At 51.5% G+C, this 19,679-nt stretch overlaps 2 protein-coding genes across 3 annotated transcripts in view; both read left to right on the forward strand.

The window, feature by feature from the left end:
- Positions 1-19,679, forward strand: part of TMIGD3 (transmembrane and immunoglobulin domain containing 3) — a 56,749-nt gene that overhangs the window by 32,555 nt on the left and 4,515 nt on the right. The window contains exons 3-4 of one of the 2 annotated variants that reach the window (NM_001243436.2): positions 16,588-16,695; positions 18,586-18,933. In NM_001243436.2, coding sequence (NP_001230365.1) covers positions 16,656-16,695; positions 18,586-18,933 — 388 coding nt within the window. In that variant the 5' untranslated portion in view covers positions 16,588-16,655. Of the gene's footprint in view, positions 1-9,753; positions 10,861-16,587; positions 16,696-18,585; positions 18,934-19,679 lie in introns of those variants that run through there. The other variant, NM_001302771.1, reaches the window with a different exon arrangement.
- Positions 7,392-10,860, forward strand: ADORA3 (adenosine A3 receptor). The gene is made up of 2 exons (NM_001243435.2): positions 7,392-8,064; positions 9,754-10,860. The coding sequence occupies exons 1-2, from the start codon at positions 7,715-7,717 to the stop codon at positions 10,358-10,360; spliced, it is 957 nt and encodes a 318-aa protein (NP_001230364.2). The 5' UTR covers positions 7,392-7,714; the 3' UTR covers positions 10,361-10,860.

Raw genomic sequence — 19,679 nt, forward strand, 5'->3', positions numbered from 1 at the left:
GCAGACACGCTTTCAAAATAAATGCCTTCTTCTGTTGGTTCTGCGTATTTATTATTTACACTCTGCCTGCTTCCAAAAAGGATTTGAGCCACTCATAGCCAAAGAACAGGGCAGGAGTTCCCGATGCGGCGCAAAGGGATGGGTGATGTCTTGGGAGCACTGGGACATGGGTTCAATTCCCAGCCTGGTGCAGTGGGTTAAGGATCCGGTGTTGCTGCTGCTGTGGCTTAGGTCACAACTGTGGCTTGGATCTCCAGCAACAGGAGCTGGAGAGCAGACAACTGACCCAACTGGCCTGGGAACATCATAGGCTGCAGGACAGCCAAAAAGGAAAAAGAAAAAAAAAAAAAGGACAGGGCATAATGGGGTCCCCAGGTGCCAAGGGCTGACGTGGGTCATACAGACGCTGTGAAAAACCACAGCGTGGTTACGGAGACAGAACACCAGCAACGAGCCTCTTGGCTGCCCACACAAAACCCAACGAGACAAAGCTCTCCCACTAAGCAGTTCAACAAAGCAGGCCAGCTTATGAAGAAAAGCAACCTCTTTTCCAGCACGAACCTCCTCAGAGAAATGCATCCTGAGCAACTTTCTGGAGGGAACATAACAGCAGAGAGTATCTTGATGAAATGCAAGACGCGCTTCGCATGACTGCTGCTGTTTTTACCTTTAATAAAAAGCGAAGGCAATAAGGTCGTCCAGGAAGGCACATCAGTGGGCAACGAGAGTCACACGGTTCCAGGACACTGCTGTCTAATCACAGCCCACAGCGGGACCAGCACGTAGAGAGTGTGGGGGGCGAGGGCACTGGCTGCTCTCCACCGGCCCAGAGGAACCACCGTCTGAGCTGAGCGTTGGCAGGAGCTGGAGAGCAGACAAGTGACCCAATAACACACTGACCCTAGTAGCTGGCCCGACCCGTGAAACAAGTTTCATCCATTAGGACACGGAAAAATTTTCTGCCCCATGTGACAATGCGGGCTTTGGCATTGCTGACGTGGAACCCTTCTTGTGTGGTTCACTTGAGACGAGCCAGGGCTTTGAAGCCCAGACAGACTTGGGTTCGGGCCCAGCTCTGCCATTTTCTGGCTGTATTTCCCAGAGCCAGGCATACAGGGGCCCCGGGGCCTTAGCTTCCTCATCTATGCAATGGATCAAATAATACTCACTTGCGGGGTCGCCGGAGAATTGTGACCAAGGCATGCAAACCTCCTGGCCAAGTGCCTGGTGCATGTCGGTTGGCACCCATCAACGCAGCTCTCACTACCGTAAATATGAGAGGCCTTGCGGAGCAGGTGGGGGAGACACACATGGCATCAAAATGGGGGGAGTTTGCACCAATTCCTGGGGGCGTGTTAGGTAGAAGGTAAAAAGAAGGGGGGCCAGGACCTGGCCCTGCTGGAGACACGTAGGATCAGCAACTGCTTTACCCAGATTCATTTCTACACCCTCTGGTGTCTAGATTAAGAGCCTGGGGGTCAAGGGCAGGAAGTACAGTTGGTCCCTGCAGGGGTCGTGGAGCTGCCCAGCCCAAAGGGCTGGAAAATGGATCAGTGGGCCTGTGCCCATAGAAGGGAGAGGATGGATATCGGAGGTTGGCAGGTGCCAAGGGAGGGCTGGCGATGTAGGTGTGGTGAGGAGCAAAACATCCCGGTGGCACCTGCCCTCGTGGTCTCTGTCCTGCCCTGAGTCAAGGAGGCCGGAGAAGCTCTGTCCTCAAACAGCCTCTGACCAGTTGTGCAACCTGGAGCCTTCCCCTCCACCTGTCTGCCCCAGTTTCTTCTGCTGGGAGATGAGATGAACGGATGCCTGCCATGTGGGCTCGTGATGCTAATTGAATGAGTGTTGTTCTTCACACTATGAAGAACAACAAATACTGTTTTTATTGGAAGACTCACGGGTTTGAAAGGAGAAGCTGCTTTTCAGCCTTCTTGGGTCCAAGGGACGGAATTTGGTACTGCCCAGGAATGTGCTTTGAGATTGGATTGAAGTTAGGCAGATGGAAAGGGCTCCGTGTCTCCCTTGCCTTTAGCCCTCTCTCTTTCATTTGCTGCACCACCCAAGGGGGCTGGCAAAGCGGTGCTTGGAGGCCATGCCCTTAGTTTCTCGCTGGTCTTCTTGCTCAGCGGGCTTCTTGAGCGGTAGTGGAACTGTGCTGCCACCTGGTGGCCACTGCTCCACATAGTGCCCTTGACAGGGACATAGGAATAAGAGCCTCCTCTACTTCTTAAGACTCAAGCAATTGGAACATCTCACTTCCTAAGGCCCTAGAACCTGGAACAAACACAGTTGGCTGAATCCGTCTCCGGATTCTCCACTAGGGGCTGGAGGCCTTCTGACATGCTCCGTGTAGGTGGAGGGTCTGGTGGGTGGGGTGGAGGCGCCAGGAACAGCTCCCCTTGACTGGGCAGGATTTCCTGTTGCTCAGAGTGAAGGAACCCTGACTCTAATTGAATCTCCTAAACTCAGCCTACAAGGACTCCCTGGCTCCTTGGTCAAAGCAGAAGCCTTAGTAGGAAGTCCCCTGGGGACAGTGGCTCCAGATCAGCCCAGCCTCTTCCCTCTGGCTGGACTGAGAGGCAGAGAAGGGAGGGGTGCTGAGAGACGGGAGGAAGAGAGGCCACCATCCTGGAGCGACTCTGAGCACTTGTTCTTTCTAGGCCTTTGCCGTGGGCTAGCAAGCATCAAACTCTGTAAAAATATAAGGCTTTGGGGAAGTGGCGATGGGGGCAAGAGGAAGTGAGCAAAATGATTTTGTGCAACTCTGCAGGCAGCAGTTGAGTCAGTGAGAACTGGCCCCTGGCAGAAGCCGCCACCTTCCGCCTGTGGAACATTCTGTCTCAGCAGCCACCTGCACCAGTTCTGGGGCCCAGAGTTCTTTCCCAGGGCCCCTGCTAACACTGCATCTTGCTGTGACTGCAGACTGGTTGCTGGGGTTTCCCGGGCTTTTCTGAGAAGCTGCAAAAGAGCCAGGAACCATCCTTGGCCAGCCTCTTAGGATTTTCAGCAGAACCCCAAGGACCAGGTTGCAGCCTTGAGGTCGAGCTGTATCCTGTTGTGTCATCCCAAGAGGGCTCTAGGCCAGTTTGGGACACAAGGGGCCTTTTCTCAGGTCTCTGGCTGCTTTCTCCTCAGTTCAGGCTCATGGCTCCTTCTGGACCCTTCTCTCCTCCAGGGATTTCAGGTTCTCTTAGTAGAACTGAAACAGACATGGCCTTTGTGTAGGCGGGGAAAATCCACTGAGCCACCTTTCACTCACAGTTTATTATTAAAAAATATTTTTGTGTGGCACCTTGGTGCCACAAAAGGTTTTCTTTGTGGCCCAGAGGTCCCCTTGGGGCCCCAGCCCCTCTATGGCCTGCCTGTAGAAGTGTCTCTCTGATGCCTCTGACTCCTGTTCACTGGGAGTTGGTGATGGACCTACACTCTACCTGGGCTTTGTTCCTCTGGTCTCGGTCACCCCTTTCTTCTCCAGGCATGAGTTTAGAATATGACATCAGAATATGACAACATCAAATCCAGGGACTCCTTGTCCTTGCGAAAGCTAGTTCCCTTGCGCATTCATTGACAAAAGCCGGGAGTCGAGGTTTCAGTGCCAGCTCTGCCACTTCCCAGCTCTGCCACCAGGGGCGACCTACTTAACCCTTCGGCGCCTCCATGTACTCAACAGTCACGATGCTCTCGCTTCATCCAGAGCGCTGGATGCCACCGGGTGCCTAAACCGCTGGTAGGATGGAGCGCGCTTCGGTCCTAGCCGACTGGCATCCTCTACCCAGTGCTGCGTTTATATTCCCTGCTTCGCGCTTCGGTCCTAGCCGACTGGCATCCTCTACCCAGTGCTGCGTTTATATTCCCTGCTTCACCGAGTTGCTTTCCTAGTCATTCATTTATCAATATTCTCAGAGCTGCCAGGGGTCGTGTCAGGGGCTAGAAATGCAGGAAGAAAGAGTGGGCGTCCTGGCCCTGCAGACGTTCACGGGGGACTACGCCTTGGAGGTTGGGGGAGGCGTGCAAAGTTTTCTTCAAAGTTCTGTTTAAGAAGCGTCTAGAAGGAAAAGTGCTTGTGTTCTGCGAGGATGCGGGCTTGGGGGGACCTTCCCAGCCGGAAAGGAGCGCGTGCACAGGGAGGAGGAAGTGAAAGGGCCCGCTCTGCGCGGGGGTGCCTGTCCCGGTGGCATTTATGTGTCCCAGGGAATGGGGGCGGGGGGGGCGGGTCAGGAGGCTGCGGGGGCTGGGAGACCCCCGTCTCGGAGGGTCCCCGATGCCATTCCGAGGAGTCTGGACTGGATTCCCGAGAGCAGCACGGAGGCTGTGAGGGGGCTCGGCCCCGGGGCTGGGTTAGGAGGCTCAGCGATGATAGGGAAGCTCCTGACTGAGAGTGGCTGTGGGCGGCGGTTGGGGCGTGGGGAAAGGTGACCATTCGTTCTGGCCTCTCTGTCCTCTGTCCCTGGCTGCCCGTTGGTGTTCAATCGAGAGTGAAACAGACCCCCAGCGGCCGGTCCTGGGCCCCAAATGCTAAGTGATCGTGAAAGCCTTTCCCCTCCCCCTCAGATCAGCCCCCCCCCTTCCCTTTTTTTGCAGAGAGGAAACTCCCCAGGTTTGGGCAGAGGATTCTGGGAGCAATTCCTGGGAGAAGCGGAGGCTGGGCCAGTGGCTCCAGGGGTAACCCTGGCCTCTCCTTTGTCCTGGGGTTATTCTCTCCCAAGCTACCCTGTGCCCATCCCCACTTTTCTGGGCCCAAACCCCTCTCCTTGGCTTCCTAACCCAGCTGAGATGGGCCGGATTCAGAAGGACTCACCTAGGTCTCAAAGGAGAGGAAAGGGGCCAGAATCTGAAGGCGCACATATGCCAGGTTTCCAGCTGTCACATCCAGGCCTAATGGCCCACTTGCAGTGGATGGATCAGTTCAGGCACTTTTCTCGGCCTCCGTCACCTTTCTCCTGCCCCCCAGCTTCGGGCCCACAACCCCGCAAGGGCCACAATCTTTGTCCTTCTAAATGCAGGAGGTGTCTAGTGTCTGGCCAGCTCCCGTACACAGAGCAGACATCCACGCACGACTCTGTGGCGGGCCCACTCCTTCCATCCCCCCCACCCCCCGCCAGATGGCCTGAGAGGCAGACCTGGAGCTACCAAACCCCCAGGGAAAATGCTCCTTAGCTCTACCAGGGCATGTCACAGCCAGGCGACACAACTCTTCCCTACCCTAGAGGGCCTTTCTGTCACTGCAGGTTATTGGGTGCTAAGATGGCTGAAGGTCCGGAGAGGGGGGTACACATTTTCCAGCGAGTCACCAAGACTCGACAATTGCTTTACAGTGAGGAGGACCCATCTGGGGAGCACGCAGCCTGCTAGAAATTGCTTTCTGTGACTTCCTTCTCGGAGGAAAAGAGCGGTTGCAGTAGAAACATGTAGGAGAGGCCACAGTGGAGGCTGGTGGAGATTTTCATGGTCCCCAAGCGCAGGGATGTGGGCGCTGCTGACACGGGGAGATGCTGGAGCGAGAGAAACGCAGCTGGGGGAGTTCCCTTTGTGGCTTAGCGGGTTACAAACCCACCTGTATCGTGAGGATGTGGATCCCTGGCCTCCCTCAGTGGGTTAAAGATCTGGCGTTGCCGTGAGCTGTGGTGTAAGTCACAGACACGGCTCGGATCCTGAATTGCTGTGGCTGTCATGTAGGCCGGCAGCTGCAGCTCCAATTGGACCCCTAGCCTGGGAACGTCCATATGCTGTGGGTGTCAGCCTAAAAAGACCAAAAAAAAAAAAAAAAAAATTGCAGTAGAAAATTGTCAGAACACTGCAAACCAACTACAATGGAAAAAATAAAAAGCGTTTAAAATGGAAAAAATAACAAAATAAATTTTTAAACAAAGTAGGAGAGGGCTGCCCCTTAAAGTCTGGGGAGTTTGCTCAGGTAGATGTGGCAAGTCCAGCGGGATGAGCAAGGAGACCAGCAGACTTGGGATTCTGCAGGGGAGGTGGTGCAAAGGATGCTGCAGAAGCAGGACAACTAAAGGAGACGCTGGCCGGCCCCATGCTGGGCCATCCTGCCAGTACCCGCTGAGAAGCATTTGTTTGAAACACCAGAGCAGCACTCGCATGATTGTCAAACTTTATTTTGGGCTGTACATAGATTGGTGCTTAACGTCAATATTATAAACTCTTCCGTCCACTGTGTGAGCTAGGGTGCCACTGTTGCTTTGGCTGTCTCTCTCAATAACTCTTCGAGGGGCAGCACTGAGAAGCACGTGACCCTCAGGGACCCTGCAACACAACTGCATTCCAGGGTCTCATTCCCAGCAGTTGAGACCAGGTGAGCAGCTTCGGGGAGAGGGTCAGATTCCCAGACAGACAGCTGTTCCTGCAGGGCGGGGCTCGGGGCAGGAGGGCAGGAGGTGTGCCCCGATTATGTGCACCTGTTGCCCCTTCCTTCCTTTCTGTGTGGCTGGTCATCCTGTTGTCCTCTTGTCCCTCACATAGCTTTGACACGGTCTGGTTGCTAGCGTGAGGGCGTGCTGGGTGTGTGGGCTGAGAAGGGGAGATGAGGCGCCAAAGATGTGATGCTCATGGGAGGTGTTCACATTTTGCTCATCCAAACAGGGCATCTTAATTTGTCCCTTTGGCGAAAGATCTTTGATCCAAAGCCTGGGTTCCAGCTGTGCCCCGGGAAGGGTCAATTCATGTGGGTGAATTCTCAGCACTTGCCGTTATGCACTGTGTCATCCATCTGGGCTGATATAACCAAATACCCAACACTAAGTGGCTTAGAAACAAGAGACATTTATTACTTATAGCTCTGGAAGTTGGGAAGTCCAAGATAAGTCCCCAGCAGAACCCGTGTCTGGTGTGAGCCCACTTCCTGTACATAGATGGTGGAAGGGGCAAGAAAGCTCTGTGGGTCTCTCTTAAAGGGACACTAATCTCATTCATGAAGACCTTTTATGACCCTGTAACCTCCCAAAGCTCCCACTTCCAAATGCCTTGACCTTGAGGGGCAGATTTCAACGTGTGAGCTTCGAGTAGACACAGATTGTCAGTCTGTAGCTTGCACTCAGAAACAGCCCATTCTGGCTGAGGTTAAGAGCCTGCCACCAATGTCCACTTCTTGTTCCTCTGCATGTTCTGTTTACGTCCTTATCACGGGATCTTTCTGCTAAGCTAGCAGAAAACGAGAACATGACATAGTCAGTGCTCCCAGCCCCTCTCCCACCCAGTGTGACATTCTTATCCGGTCCCCGAGTAAATGAAGGCTGAGCCTCCTTCATGCCACACACATCCCCCCCCCACCCCGACCCCGTTCTTTCCATCTTCTCGCCGAGGGCTCCTGGCTCTGGGCTTCCTCTTGGCCCATCTCACTTCCTGAAACAGCACTGAAGAGCACTGCTTATCTCGATGGAGCTCGAGTAGCCCTCTGGAGGTGGGGGAACTGAGAGCCGTGGCACTTTCACATTCGGCCCACACAGAACTGTCCTCCAGGCTTCTGGGAACTCGGGGACGTGTAGCCCATGTCGGGGCTGGAAGTGATGGCCCGGTGATGGGCTCTCTTTCAAGAGAGGGGGTTCCACCAGCGCAGAGAAGGAATGGGCCAGTGGTGAGTTCTGGACTGCAGCTGCTGCCCCTGGACTCTGGCAAGATGTCGGGCAAGAGCTAGGCTCCCTGGTCCACGCGGATCCTGCGGGCACATCTGTCCCCTGGGAGGCTCCTCTTGGAGAGCAAGATGCTGGTCAACAGCACTGCTGTGTCATTGGCCAGTGTGGCCTACATCACTGTGGAGATTCTCATCGGGCTCTGCGCCATAGTGGGCAACGTGCTGGTCATCTGGGTGGTCAAGCTGAACCCCAGCCTGAAGACCACCACCTTCTATTTCATTGTCTCCCTTGCCCTGGCTGACATCGCTGTTGGGGTGCTGGTCATGCCTTTGGCCATCGTCGTCAGCCTGGGTGTCACGATCCACTTTTATAGCTGCCTTCTCATGACCTGCCTGCTGCTGATCTTCACCCACGCCTCCATCATGTCCTTGCTAGCCATTGCCGTGGACCGATACCTGCGGGTCAAGCTCACGGTCAGGTAACTAGGTTGAAGAGGGGTGCCGTGCAGCAGTGCGAGGGGTGCCTGGGGAAGGGGGTTACAACGTTCAGATCCTGGACTTTTTGAGTGGAAACCAATCCAAACTGGCCTCTGAGCTTGAAAGAGGTTCTTCTCCCCGCTTGGTGTGTGATGAGGGTTTAGCAAGGACGAGCTGAGGCTCAGGAACTAGAAAGCAGAGGACACTCTGACCGCACCACCCCCACCTCCACCCCCACCCCGCGCACCAACTATGGGAGTGAAGTGCTCGAATCCCAGGGGGGTGGGGGGGCTAAGGATGATAAAAGCTTGATGCATCTTTAAATAGTGAAAAATGCTCTTGATTTTTAGAAATGACAGAAACATACCAGATGATAAGATAAGCAGACAGAGAAGAAGAAGAGATAAACTGATGGTTTTGCTCTTTGCAAATGTAGGTTATTTTAAACCTATCTTAACTTTGCTTCCTCTTCCATGTTGAGAATGGAGCCCAAAAAGTTCTCCATGGCATAAAGTAGTAACAACCTCTCGTGTGCCCATGTGAACAGAACAGACTGCCAGATAGAGAAACCGAATTCCCCAGATGTCCTGAGCTGCACTGGTCTCTGTCTCTCCTCTTCTCTTGTGGGAAGTGCATGGTGAGGAAGCCACCGACTTGGCTTCAAATCCCAGATCTTGAGGTCTGATCTTGGGCCAGTTATTCACCTTTTTCTGCCTCACTTCCTCAGCATAGTGGTCAAACTGCTCTGAACATAGACTTACCTCTTTCCAGTTTTAGCTCCACCACTCTTAGCTTGTACAAGCTGCTTAGCTGGTCTGTTTCATTTTTTTTTTTTCAATGATAAAATGAGGATGATAATTGCACCTGCCTCATAAGATCAAGTGAGTCAATGCAGGTAAAGCTCTTTGAAATATGCCCGGGACACAGTCTAGACTCAGTCAATGGTAGCGGTTAACTACTGTGGTGCCATTACCATCCACCAAATGGAGATTATCATAAAAATACCTCCCGTTTGTCATGAGATTTCATTGAGAGAAAGTCTACTGAGGCCATAGTACTGGAAAATCTGTTTCCTTCTTGCAGTCTGTGTAGAATGTTGTCAGGAAGAATGGTTTAAGGAGAAATGGTGACTTTTGATTGGATGAGTCTTTTAAGGTCCTAGAAGCACCTCAACATGACCTTGGCAACTCCACGGACTCTTAACGCAAACACCAAGTGTGGTGCAAATAGAGAAGCAGGGGCAGACACAGATAGAGAGGGGAGGAGGGCAGGGGCAGTGTCTGATTTATGGAGAGTGGCACAGCAGTCAAGCGAAGCAAGCAGGCAAGCAGTGCACAGCAGGCCAACGTGCTTTGAGGAGCTGATTTCTCCCCGGTAGGCCATCCCAGGAGACTGCACTACCTCTCACCCCCCAAGGACTGAAGAATTCTTGAGCTAGAAATAGAACTGGGAGTGGGGCCTGCAAGCCCCAACTCTAGGCAACTCCAGGTCCACTGGAGGTTGTACTTTCTTAGCAAAGTTCCCAGAGACACTTGCTGGATTTTTCTCAGTCCGCATCAGCTCACTGTGTCTTCATATCCAGTAGAGTTTGGCTGAAATCACCATAGAAGGCCAACCCTCTCCAGCTCCAGCTGCCCCCACCCTTTAGCCATTCCTGCTGGGAACTCACGGACTCTCTTCCATTCCAACAGATACAGGAGGGTCACCACTCAACGAAGAATATGGTTGGCTCTGGGCCTTTGCTGGCTGGTGTCATTCCTGGTGGGCCTGACCCCCATGTTCGGCTGGAACGTGAAACTGACCTCAGAGTACCACCGGAACCTCACCTTCCTTTCCTGCCAGTTCCGTTCCGTCATGAGGATGGACTACATGGTCTACTTCAGCTTCTTCACTTGGATTTTCATTCCCCTGGTTGTCATGTGCGCCATCTACCTTGACATCTTCTATGTCATCCGGCACAAACTCAATCATAACTTCTCTGGCTCCAAAGAGACAGGTGCATTTTATGGACGGGAGTTCAAGACAGCCAAGTCTCTGTTTCTGGTTCTTTTCTTATTTGCCTTGTCCTGGCTGCCTTTATCTATCATCAACTGTATCATCTACTTTAAAGGTGAAGTGCCAGAAGTTGTGCTGTACTTGGGCATCCTGCTGTCCCATGCTAACTCCATGATGAACCCTATCGTCTATGCTTATAAAATAAAGAAGTTCAAGGAAACCTACATTTTGATTCTCAAGGCCTGTGTGATTTGCCAGCCCTCTAATTCCTTGGACCCAAGCACTAAGAAGCCTTCTGAATAGTTCATGAAAGAGGACCGTCCATCCCATTGACCTTGGGATTCGACAACAACAAACACTTGAGGGTCTGTCCACCTGGGCCAACGGCTCACATGTCTTTGCTGCCTTCCACTCAGGTGGGAAGCGTTTGGCTGGCTGCCTCCAATTGCACCTTCCCTACGATCTAATTCATTTTCTTTCTCGTCCTTCTTTTCGATGTTCTGGATATCTGACTTGAGGACAGTGTTCTACTGCTACGGCTGCCTGTGCCCCTCCCTCCCAAACAGAAGTGATGGAGTTTGAAGGATGCCTCCACTGACATCCTGACCAAAGGCGCCCAATCAGGCTGGATACATACCCGATGCTGACCCAGTTCTACTCCACCGTGGAACTAGGAGGACAACCCTGCTCTTGGCAGATGCCTGCAAGATGGTGGGAATGCAAGGAATGAACTGAGTTTAAGGGGGACTTAAATTGCTGAACTCACTTGTCAGTGTATTTGAGTAAATAAAAGAGGATAACTACCTAGTGTGTAGCTCTTTGCTGAGGGTCAGACCCAGCTGGCTGCTCCTGGCACTCAGGCTGCTTGCTACCTGATGTCATGTGACTTGTTCATCTGTGTAAATTCTAGGACCTTCACCCCGGCCCCCCAACACCTGACTCCTTTTTTCCAGGGCTGATGAGAGCATTTGTCAGCTTTATGAACAGTTCATCAGGTGTTAGAGAAGAGACACTGCTTATCCCATTGCGCCATAGCAGGAGCGTCCTGGTGTTTTATTTTAATAGGATTAGTGGAAGCACGGCAAAAAGAGACACTGGGTAACCATCATTTGTTGAGCACTTTCTATGTACTAACCATTTTGTATACATTATCTCTTTTTTTTTCTTTTTTAAAAATTGAGGAGTTCCCATCGTGGCGCAGTGGTTAACGAATCCGACTAGGAATCATGAGGTTGCGGGTTCGATCCCTGCCCTTGCTCAGTGGGTTAACGATCCGGCATTGCCGTGAGCTGTGGTGTAGGTCACAGACACGGCTCGGATCCTGCGTTGCTGTGGCTCTGGTGTAGGCTGGCGGCCGCAGCTCTGATTGGACCCCTAGCCTGGGAACCTCCATATGCCGTGGGAGCGGCCCAAGAAATGGCAAAAAGACAAAAAAAAAAAAAATTGAAGTACAGTTGATTTACAACGTTCTATTAGTTTCACATGCACAGCACAGTGAATCAGTTATACACACCCACACCCACACCCACACACACACACAAATCTGTTCTTTTTCAGATTCTTTTCCCTTATAGGTTACTATGAGATGTTAAGTACAGTTCCCTGTGCTATACGCTAGATCTTTGTTGGTTATCTATTTTATATATGGTAGTCTGTGTATTTTAATCCCAAACCCCTAATTTATCCCTCCCCCGGGGCGTGCATTATCTCTTTTGGCCCTCACAGTCTTTGAGGTCCCACCATTATTATCAGCGCTATTTTGCAGAAGAAAAAAACTGAGGTACAGAGAGGTTAAGTAACTTGTCCACGATCACACAGTTAACAAGTAGGAGAGCCAGGATTTAAATGCAGCCCTGGAGTTCCCGTCGTGGCTCAGTGGTTAATGAATCCGACTAGGAACCGTGAGGTTGCAGGTTTGATCCCTGGCCTCGCTCAGTGGGTTAAGGATCTGACGTTGCCCTAGCCTGGGAACCACCATGTGCCACGTGTGTGGCCTTAAAAAGACAAAATAAATAAATAAATAAACACAGCCCTGCCTTGTGAGAGAGCCCAAGCTTCTTGCTACTCTCCGTAGACATGCAGAGGGACCTGTAACTTCTACAAAGTCCAAACTCTTAAGTTCAGCTTAGGTACAATGAACAGACACCTGGGTACAAACTCTGGTTTGTATAGTCACAGACTGCTGGGGTTTTGGCCTTAGCTACGATTGCTGATCTCTCATTAATCAGGACATCAGACAGCAACAGAGTTCTGGTCACTTCATTCGGGTACTGAGTGTGGCTCTGGAGATTCGAGGTGGCACCTCGGAGGGGGCTCTTCAAATCGGCAGCTGTGGCCCGTCACCCCCAACAATAAATGTATTAACTTGATGAAGAGCAGCAGGATGGAGATTTCAGTTAAACCACATCAAAGAGGATAAGTGTACGGAAAACATTTTTTTTTTCTCTCTCTCAATGAATTCTTAGCCAATATCCTGCAAGTTTATCCTACCGCTGATCTTAGGCCAGAGTCTGATAACCATGTTTATCTTGTTAACATTTCACTGCAGGGAAGTGTCCTGTGTCGCGCCTTGTCGGCCCAGGAAGGATCAACTCTATCTGGGATGTTTAAAAGCCCACATGCACTTTTGTGCTAGTACCAGGCGGAGCTGGGCACCCCAATAGCCATGGCCTGGTGCCATTCCCAGTCCTCTGTTCCGGGCAGAGGAGCAGGGTGCACCCCACCATTTCTGGGGGTTCCTGGACATGGGAGGGTACTTTTGTCCTGATAAGCTCCCTGTCAACATTTTGGGGTAGTTTTTGCTTTCAAAAAAACAAACCTTCCCCGCCTCCAATTTTTTTTCTTAACGGTACCCTCTTGTTTGATTTAAGGCTTTTCGCCCTGAATTAATTTTTGTGTTTAGTTAAAATGCCCCTCAGGACCAGGCCCTGGGTTTACACTGGGGCACCGGGTGTCCCTGGCACACTGTTCTGCCCAGGACTCGCCTTTGCCCCGTGGGGAGACTCGAGGGCAGGGCTGGCTGGTTCTCAGGCTGTAGCAGCACTTGGAACTTTGCCCTTTTTGGAAACTTGAGTTGAAGTGTCTGCTTCCCCCCCAAAGAGAACAGCAGTCCATCCCAGATCATGCGGTGTCCTCAGACAAGCTGTATTTCCTGAGTTTCAGAAAAACATCCCCCCCCTTCTCTTCCTCCTCTTCTCTCTTCTCCCTCTTTTCTTTCCATGGGAACCTCTTGAGTGAAGGGGCTCTGCCAGCCCAGAAGAGGCCCTTACGGTGAAATGGCTTTTGGTGTGAGCTCAAAAAAGATGAACCGGAGTTTCCATTGTGGCTCGGTGGGTTAAGAACCTGACTAGTATCCATGAGGACAGAGGTTTGATCCCTGGCTTCGCTCAGTGGTTAAGGATCCAGCGTTGCTGTGAGCAGTGGTGTAGGTTGCAGAGGCAGCTCGAATCTGACATTGCTGTGGCTGTGGCGTAGGTTGGTGGCTACAGCTCCAATTCCATCCCTAGCCTGGGAACTTCCATGTGCTGTGAGTGTGGCCCTAAAAAGAAAAAAAAAAAGAAAAAAAAAAAAAAAGATGAACCAAAACTCACTGGTAAGGAGCTGGACCAGAAGCAGCGAGACCCACTCTGGTTTCAAGTTTAGAGATTAGTGTCCCAGGAGTTTTGCCAAGTCTGCCTCCTGCCCAGCTCCCTCCAGCTAAACATCAGCATGAGCAGCTGCTGGGCTTTCATTTTAAAAGGAACACGGTGAAAAGACCACCCAGACCAAACCGAGGTTGGCTCCCTCCTCCTCCATACGAATTCGCTAGAACAAAGGTTGATGTTAAGTCTCTGGGCTGATTTACTCAATTTATTTTTTATTTTATTTTATTTTGCTTTTTTGCTTTTCAGGGCTGCACCCACAGCATATGGAGGTTCCCAGGCTAGGGGTCAAATCGGAGCTACAGCCATTGGCCCACACCACAGCCACAGCAACACGGGATCCAAGCTGCATCTGCACCCTACACCACAGCTCACAGCAATGCTGGATCCTTAACCCCCTGAGCGAGGCCAGGGATCGAGCCTGCAACCTCATGGTTTCTAGTTGGATTAGTTTCCACTGTGCCGCAATGGGAACTTCAATTTACCCAATTTTTTTAATCAAGTCAACTGTGGAAATGAGTGAAGCCCAACCAAGTGAGAGAAGCACAGGCTATTTATTCTGAGCTTACGATAGCACGGGAGTCAGCCGCCACCCCTTGCTTTTTGGCAGAGACTCAAAGGCAGGCCGAGGAGTGGGGTCCTTCTACGTTGTAGAAAAAAGGCTGCAGGTCCATCCTGACTGGAGCCCATCGGCCTGGGGGGCCTGCAGGCGGGCTGAAGTGGGGCATCCTTGTGTGACTGCTTAGGGGGGTTGGCTTTTTCTGGTTGGTCCCTCATTGGACAAAAATTAGGGAAGCGCTCAGTGATTCATCAGGTCCTGGCCACTCGAGGCCAATTGTTACAAGGACTATTGTTTGGCTCACCGGATTGTTCTTGGGAATGATGGTCTCACTTCCTATAAGTCTGGTTTACATCAGGCTGGCTTCCTGGGCCAGTTACTATAGATAAGGGGCTGGTTTCCTGGGCTGGTTGCGGGCCAGAGTTCTATTTTTATATGTGGTCTGGCCACGGTCCCTCTGAATGTTCAGTTTCTAACCAACAAATGCACATTTTCTAGAGAAACCCTGCCCTTAGATACTGTATGGGGATGATGGGAATAAGAAAATTAGGCTGCATCTTGCCCCAAGTGCTCAGGTGACATGGCAGATGTAAAAGGCCTTTGTAAACTCCAAAGGGGTCCATAGTTTTGCAGTTGTTGCTACTGGGGAAGCAGAATCAAGTGATGGAAAGAATATTTTTTTCTTTTCAGATTCAGCACCCCCCACCCCCTGGTGGCTACCCTAGCTGTGTGAACTCAATCTTAGCCATTACTTAAACTGAGCCTCCGTCTTTCTCATTTGTAAAATGAAACTAATAATACCTGTGTCAAAGAAAGGGACTCTACAATGGCGTGAATGCCAGGAGCCATCTCAGAGGCTGACTATGGCAAGGTCACTGTCACCTTGGAGAAAGCCTAACAATTATTTCCCTCTAGCATCAGCTACCTAGTCACTGCCCAAATTTTCTCAATGGTTTGCTTCAGCCAGGATCCAAAAAAGTTCCACGTGTTGCAGTCGTGTCAGGGTGTCTCTTAAGCCGCCTTTCATCTGTAGATTCTTGCACCCTTCCTTTTTCTCCCCTTGTAGTTTGATTGTTGACCTCATAAAGGTCTCATGAGGAAGAGATGAGGCAATAGAGGCAAAGTCCCTGCAATGATGCAGGTGAAACAAGAACTGTGATGCTGGCCCGTATGCTGACTTGGTGTGAATTAGACACAGGGTCCTCTTCCGCAGGAAAGGACGTTCTTCAAAACCTGGGCAGCCACCCACTTCTGGCCCTTGATGAATAATTGTCGCTCTGGGACGTGCTGAGTAAGCATTCCGCTGAAGTTCACCCGAGGGTGGTTCTATGATTCCAACTTTAAAAATCAGGGAGCTCCCCTTGTGTTGCAGAGGAAACCAACTCCACTGTGTATCCATGAGAATGCAGGTTCAATCCCTGGCCTCCCTCAGTGGGTCAGGGATTTGGCATTGCCATGAGCTACGGTGTAGATCGAAGATGCGGTTCGGATCTGGAGTTGCTGTGGCTGTGGTGTGGGCTGCCAGTTGCAGCTCCTCTAGCCTGGGAACTTCCATATGCTGCAAGTACAGCCCTAAAAATCAAAGCAAAACAAAAAAAAAACTTTAAAAATCAGTGGCCAGGTCATATGATTCCCATTAAGAATCAGGGGAAGCTTCTGCTGCATAGACAGAGAGCCTTGATCTGGCTCTGCCCAGGAAAATCTTCAGGATGTCTATAGGCTGCGGCCTGGCTGCTGGTGCCCAAACACCCACACTTTCATCTGCTCACATGCTCCAGATGCCAGGTACATCTGCCACTGACAGCTGCAGGCTTCAGCCCCAACCCACTCCCCAGATGAGGCTGCAGTGGCCACTGGGGAGGCAGGGTAGTTATGAATCTCCGTCCTAGTCTTCCTCTCAGCTGAACAGGAACTGGGCCTCCAAGAGTTGTGGACAGACAAGAGGCCTGGCCTCGGGTGACACCTGGACCACTGGCAGGACAGCACAGTCACAAAGCCGAGTACGTGCTGGTGAGGTTATGTGTGCACATGCTCTTCTGCGTGTGGACAAGGCCTTGTGTTCCAGAGTGGATTTATCTAAGAGGGGGATCTCCATTGTTTGGGCTCTGCTGGGAAGCCCAGAATTTTCTCAGTTGCCCCACATTACTATAGAAGTAAGCTTATGTCCGTGTATGGCATCCCTCTGACGAGGGACCCTTGTGCAGTGCACAACCCAGATACCTGTACATAGTGGCACTTCTTGGATTAACTGGTTGGTCCTCCTTTCCCATGGTCTCTCCAAACAGGATGAAACCATCTTAAGCTCCAAGACGTCTGTTTCTTTTAAACAGATCCAGAACGCCGAAGACCCCCTGGGTCCGTCTGGTCATCCCAGTTGAAGGTTCACTTCCTTCCAGCCATGGGGCTCTTCATTCTGCTCTCCTTGACTGTCGTTTCAGGTAAGAGATGGGGAGGGAACATCTCCAGCCTCAAGCTTCCCAGCGACCTTGCATTGCCTTCTCCTTTTCTACTTGGAGTTTCTGCTTATTAGCTCAACTCACCAGAAGGACCAGGCTGGGAAAATAAAAGGAGGTGAACTTAGGTCTGGTCCAAATGAGTTCTTTGTTCTTACCTCTCATAAAAGCGCAGTGGGGAATTGGAAACCCTCAGCTGAAATGAAGGCTCTGTATTCTCCCTTTCAGTTTAAGGTCCCTTCCCTCCCCCTTCTCCCCTTGAACACGTTTGTGCTGATGTGTGAGGATGGGACTTTCCACTTTGTGTCCATGCCTGACCCCAAAGATGAGACTCAGAGGACCAGGCTGGCCCCCGCTCCACTGCCCTCTAGCCTCGTGACCTTTGGGAGTTACCGTGCCTCTGCTTTGCACGAGCTTCCTCACGGGGTTGATATGAGAACAAAATATCACATCATGTCAAATGATATCGGAGAGCCCAGCCTGCTCTGCAGGCTGGTCCCACCCAGTGTGGGCTACGGTTGAGGCAGCATTTGAGGGGAACCGAGCAGACGTCTGGAAGGCTGAAGAAGGCGTGGGCTCTGCAGCCCATCAGGTCTCCTTGGTCAGACACTTCCCCAGCCACGGTCAAGCTGGACGGAGTGGGCACGACTTCCTCGTGATGCAACATCCTGAGACAGCAGAGGTGTCCACACCAGTTTTGCGTGGAGGAAATATGAAGTTCTTAGCCCCTGAGGACAGGGCAGAGTCTGACTCCTCTGTTTTCAGCCCAACACAGCCAGCAGAAGCCTCCGAACCACCTGACTTTCTTTTTAAAAAAAATGGAAGTTCAGTTGATTTGCAATGTTGTGATGGTGTACCGCAGAGTGATTCGGTTTTACATACATACCTGAAAATACCTGTGTGTATATATGTATGTATATATATACATGTATGTGTGTAGACACACACACACACACACACACACACATTCTTTTTCAGGCTCTTTTCTGTTATAGGTTATTACAAGATATTGGATAGAGTTCCCTAGTCTATACAGCAGGTCCTTGTTGTTTATCTGTTTTATGCCCAGTACTGTGTATCTGTTCACCCCAAACTCCTCTTCCTCCCTCCACTCTTTCCCCTCTGGTAACCATACATTGGTTTTCTCTGTCTGTGAGTCTGTTTCTGTTTTAATCTTCCTTTCTTTCTTAGTGGGGGCCAAGGTGGAGTGGGGGGCCGGGAGCCTCCATTCTTCAAGCCTCCCACCACGCAACATGAAAGCCCCCCAATATCCTTGCAGAAGGGGATCCCATCTGTCACTTACTCTCAGGCCAGGGAAGAAGGCTTCTCCAGGGCTGCCGTGTTGGCTTGCTAGGCCTGCTGTAACGACCCTCGATGGTGTGGCTTAAACCACAGAAATGTGTTGCCTTGCAGTGATGGGGCTGGAAGACAAAGCTCTAGGCGTCGGCAGGTTTGGTTTCTCCTGAGGTCTCTCTCCTTGGCTTGCAGAGGGCTGCCTTCTCACTGGGCCCTCACATGGTCACCCCTCTGTCGTCTGTGTCCTCATCGTCTTTATTAGGACACCCGTCAGGTTGGATTGGGGTCCCTTCTAATTCTCTTGTTTGAACTTAATTCCCTTCTTCAAGGCTCTAAGTCCAAATACGGTCACAGCCCAAAGCACTGGCTGGTCATGAGTCAAAGTATATACTTTAGGGGGACACGATTTAGCCCATAACGGTTGCCAATCCAAAGCTGGCAAAAATCAGCTTCCAATGGTTTAATTAATTCTCCTTGAGGATTCAGGAACTGCAATGTGTCTAAAAAGAGTAATGGGGTGTGTGTGTGTGTGTGTGTGTGTGTGTGTGTGCGTGTGTGTGCGTGTGTGTGTTTTCACAGATGCCATGGTCATGGATGAGAAAGTCAAGGAAAGCTTTGTGCTGGACACAGCTTCCGCCATCTGCCACTACGATGCCCACTATAAGGACCACCGCAAATACTGGTGCCGAGGTTATTTCCGAGACTATTGCAACATCCTCGCCTTCACACCCAATAGCACTGACCGGGTGGTCCTGCAGGACACAGGAAACCAGCTCATTATCACCGTGTCCTGTCTGACCAAGGAGGACACAGGCTGGTACTGGTGTGGCATCCAGAGGGACTTCGCCAGGGATGACATGGATTTCACCGAGCTGGTCGTGACGGACAACAGAAGAGCCCTGGCCAAAAATTTTTGGTCTGGAAAAGGTAAGGAGCCTGTCGGGGCCCAGTGGGCGTGACCCACAGCAGGGGGCATTAGCTAGTGCTGAATGTGCTAAATACTTCCTGAGCACCAACTCTCGCTCCCCTAGGCGCTCTGGGGTGAACTGGTCTGTCCTTCCCTCCGGAGCAGGGCAGCCGCTACAGGTGCTGCCCTTGGAATCTGGGGAAGAGGAGACTGTCTGGGCCCCCAGGGTGCTCTTGGAACCTCTCCCCACTCAGAGCCCTCTGGCTTGTGGAACTTGGGTGACATCTTTGCCTGCAAAGTCTAGAATCTTGAAGATTCACCCCTTGAGAAGTGACCGATGCTGTAAAAAGCAGTCTAGGCCCCTGGACAAGCCCCTTCAAAATCCGTCCACTTCCAGTGGTTTCATAACTTACAGGGACAAATATGGTCCAAGGGGCGGTGCTTTCTTTTAAGGAGTGCAGTTGGCACCAGGAGGGTGTTGGGTGGGAGTGGCACTGCACAGGGGGATGGGGGGAGTCTGTCGAAGCCTGGGTGTGGCTCCTTTGAGGCAGGGCGAAGGCGTGGGGTCCCCAGATGGTCACCAAAGTTCTTGTGTCCAAGGCTGAGAGCCTCCCTTCCCACCAGAAAGCCCCTCTTGGGCACATTGCTCGCAGAAAGCGCTGCCTTTCTCTTCTTTTCCCTCCTGTGGCTCCTCATTATTTCCGTTTCTAGAAGGGCTGTCTTTTTCCAGGCAATCCTGAGCACAAAGCCAGTAGGAAAATGCACC

Source organism: Sus scrofa, chromosome 4 (assembly GCF_054392235.1).
Source record: "Sus scrofa isolate SSC_HxYL_T2T_F1_AM1 chromosome 4, Sscrofa_HxYL_maternal_Yorkshire_Landrace_v2.0, whole genome shotgun sequence".
NCBI classification, from domain to species: domain Eukaryota; kingdom Metazoa; phylum Chordata; class Mammalia; order Artiodactyla; family Suidae; genus Sus; species Sus scrofa.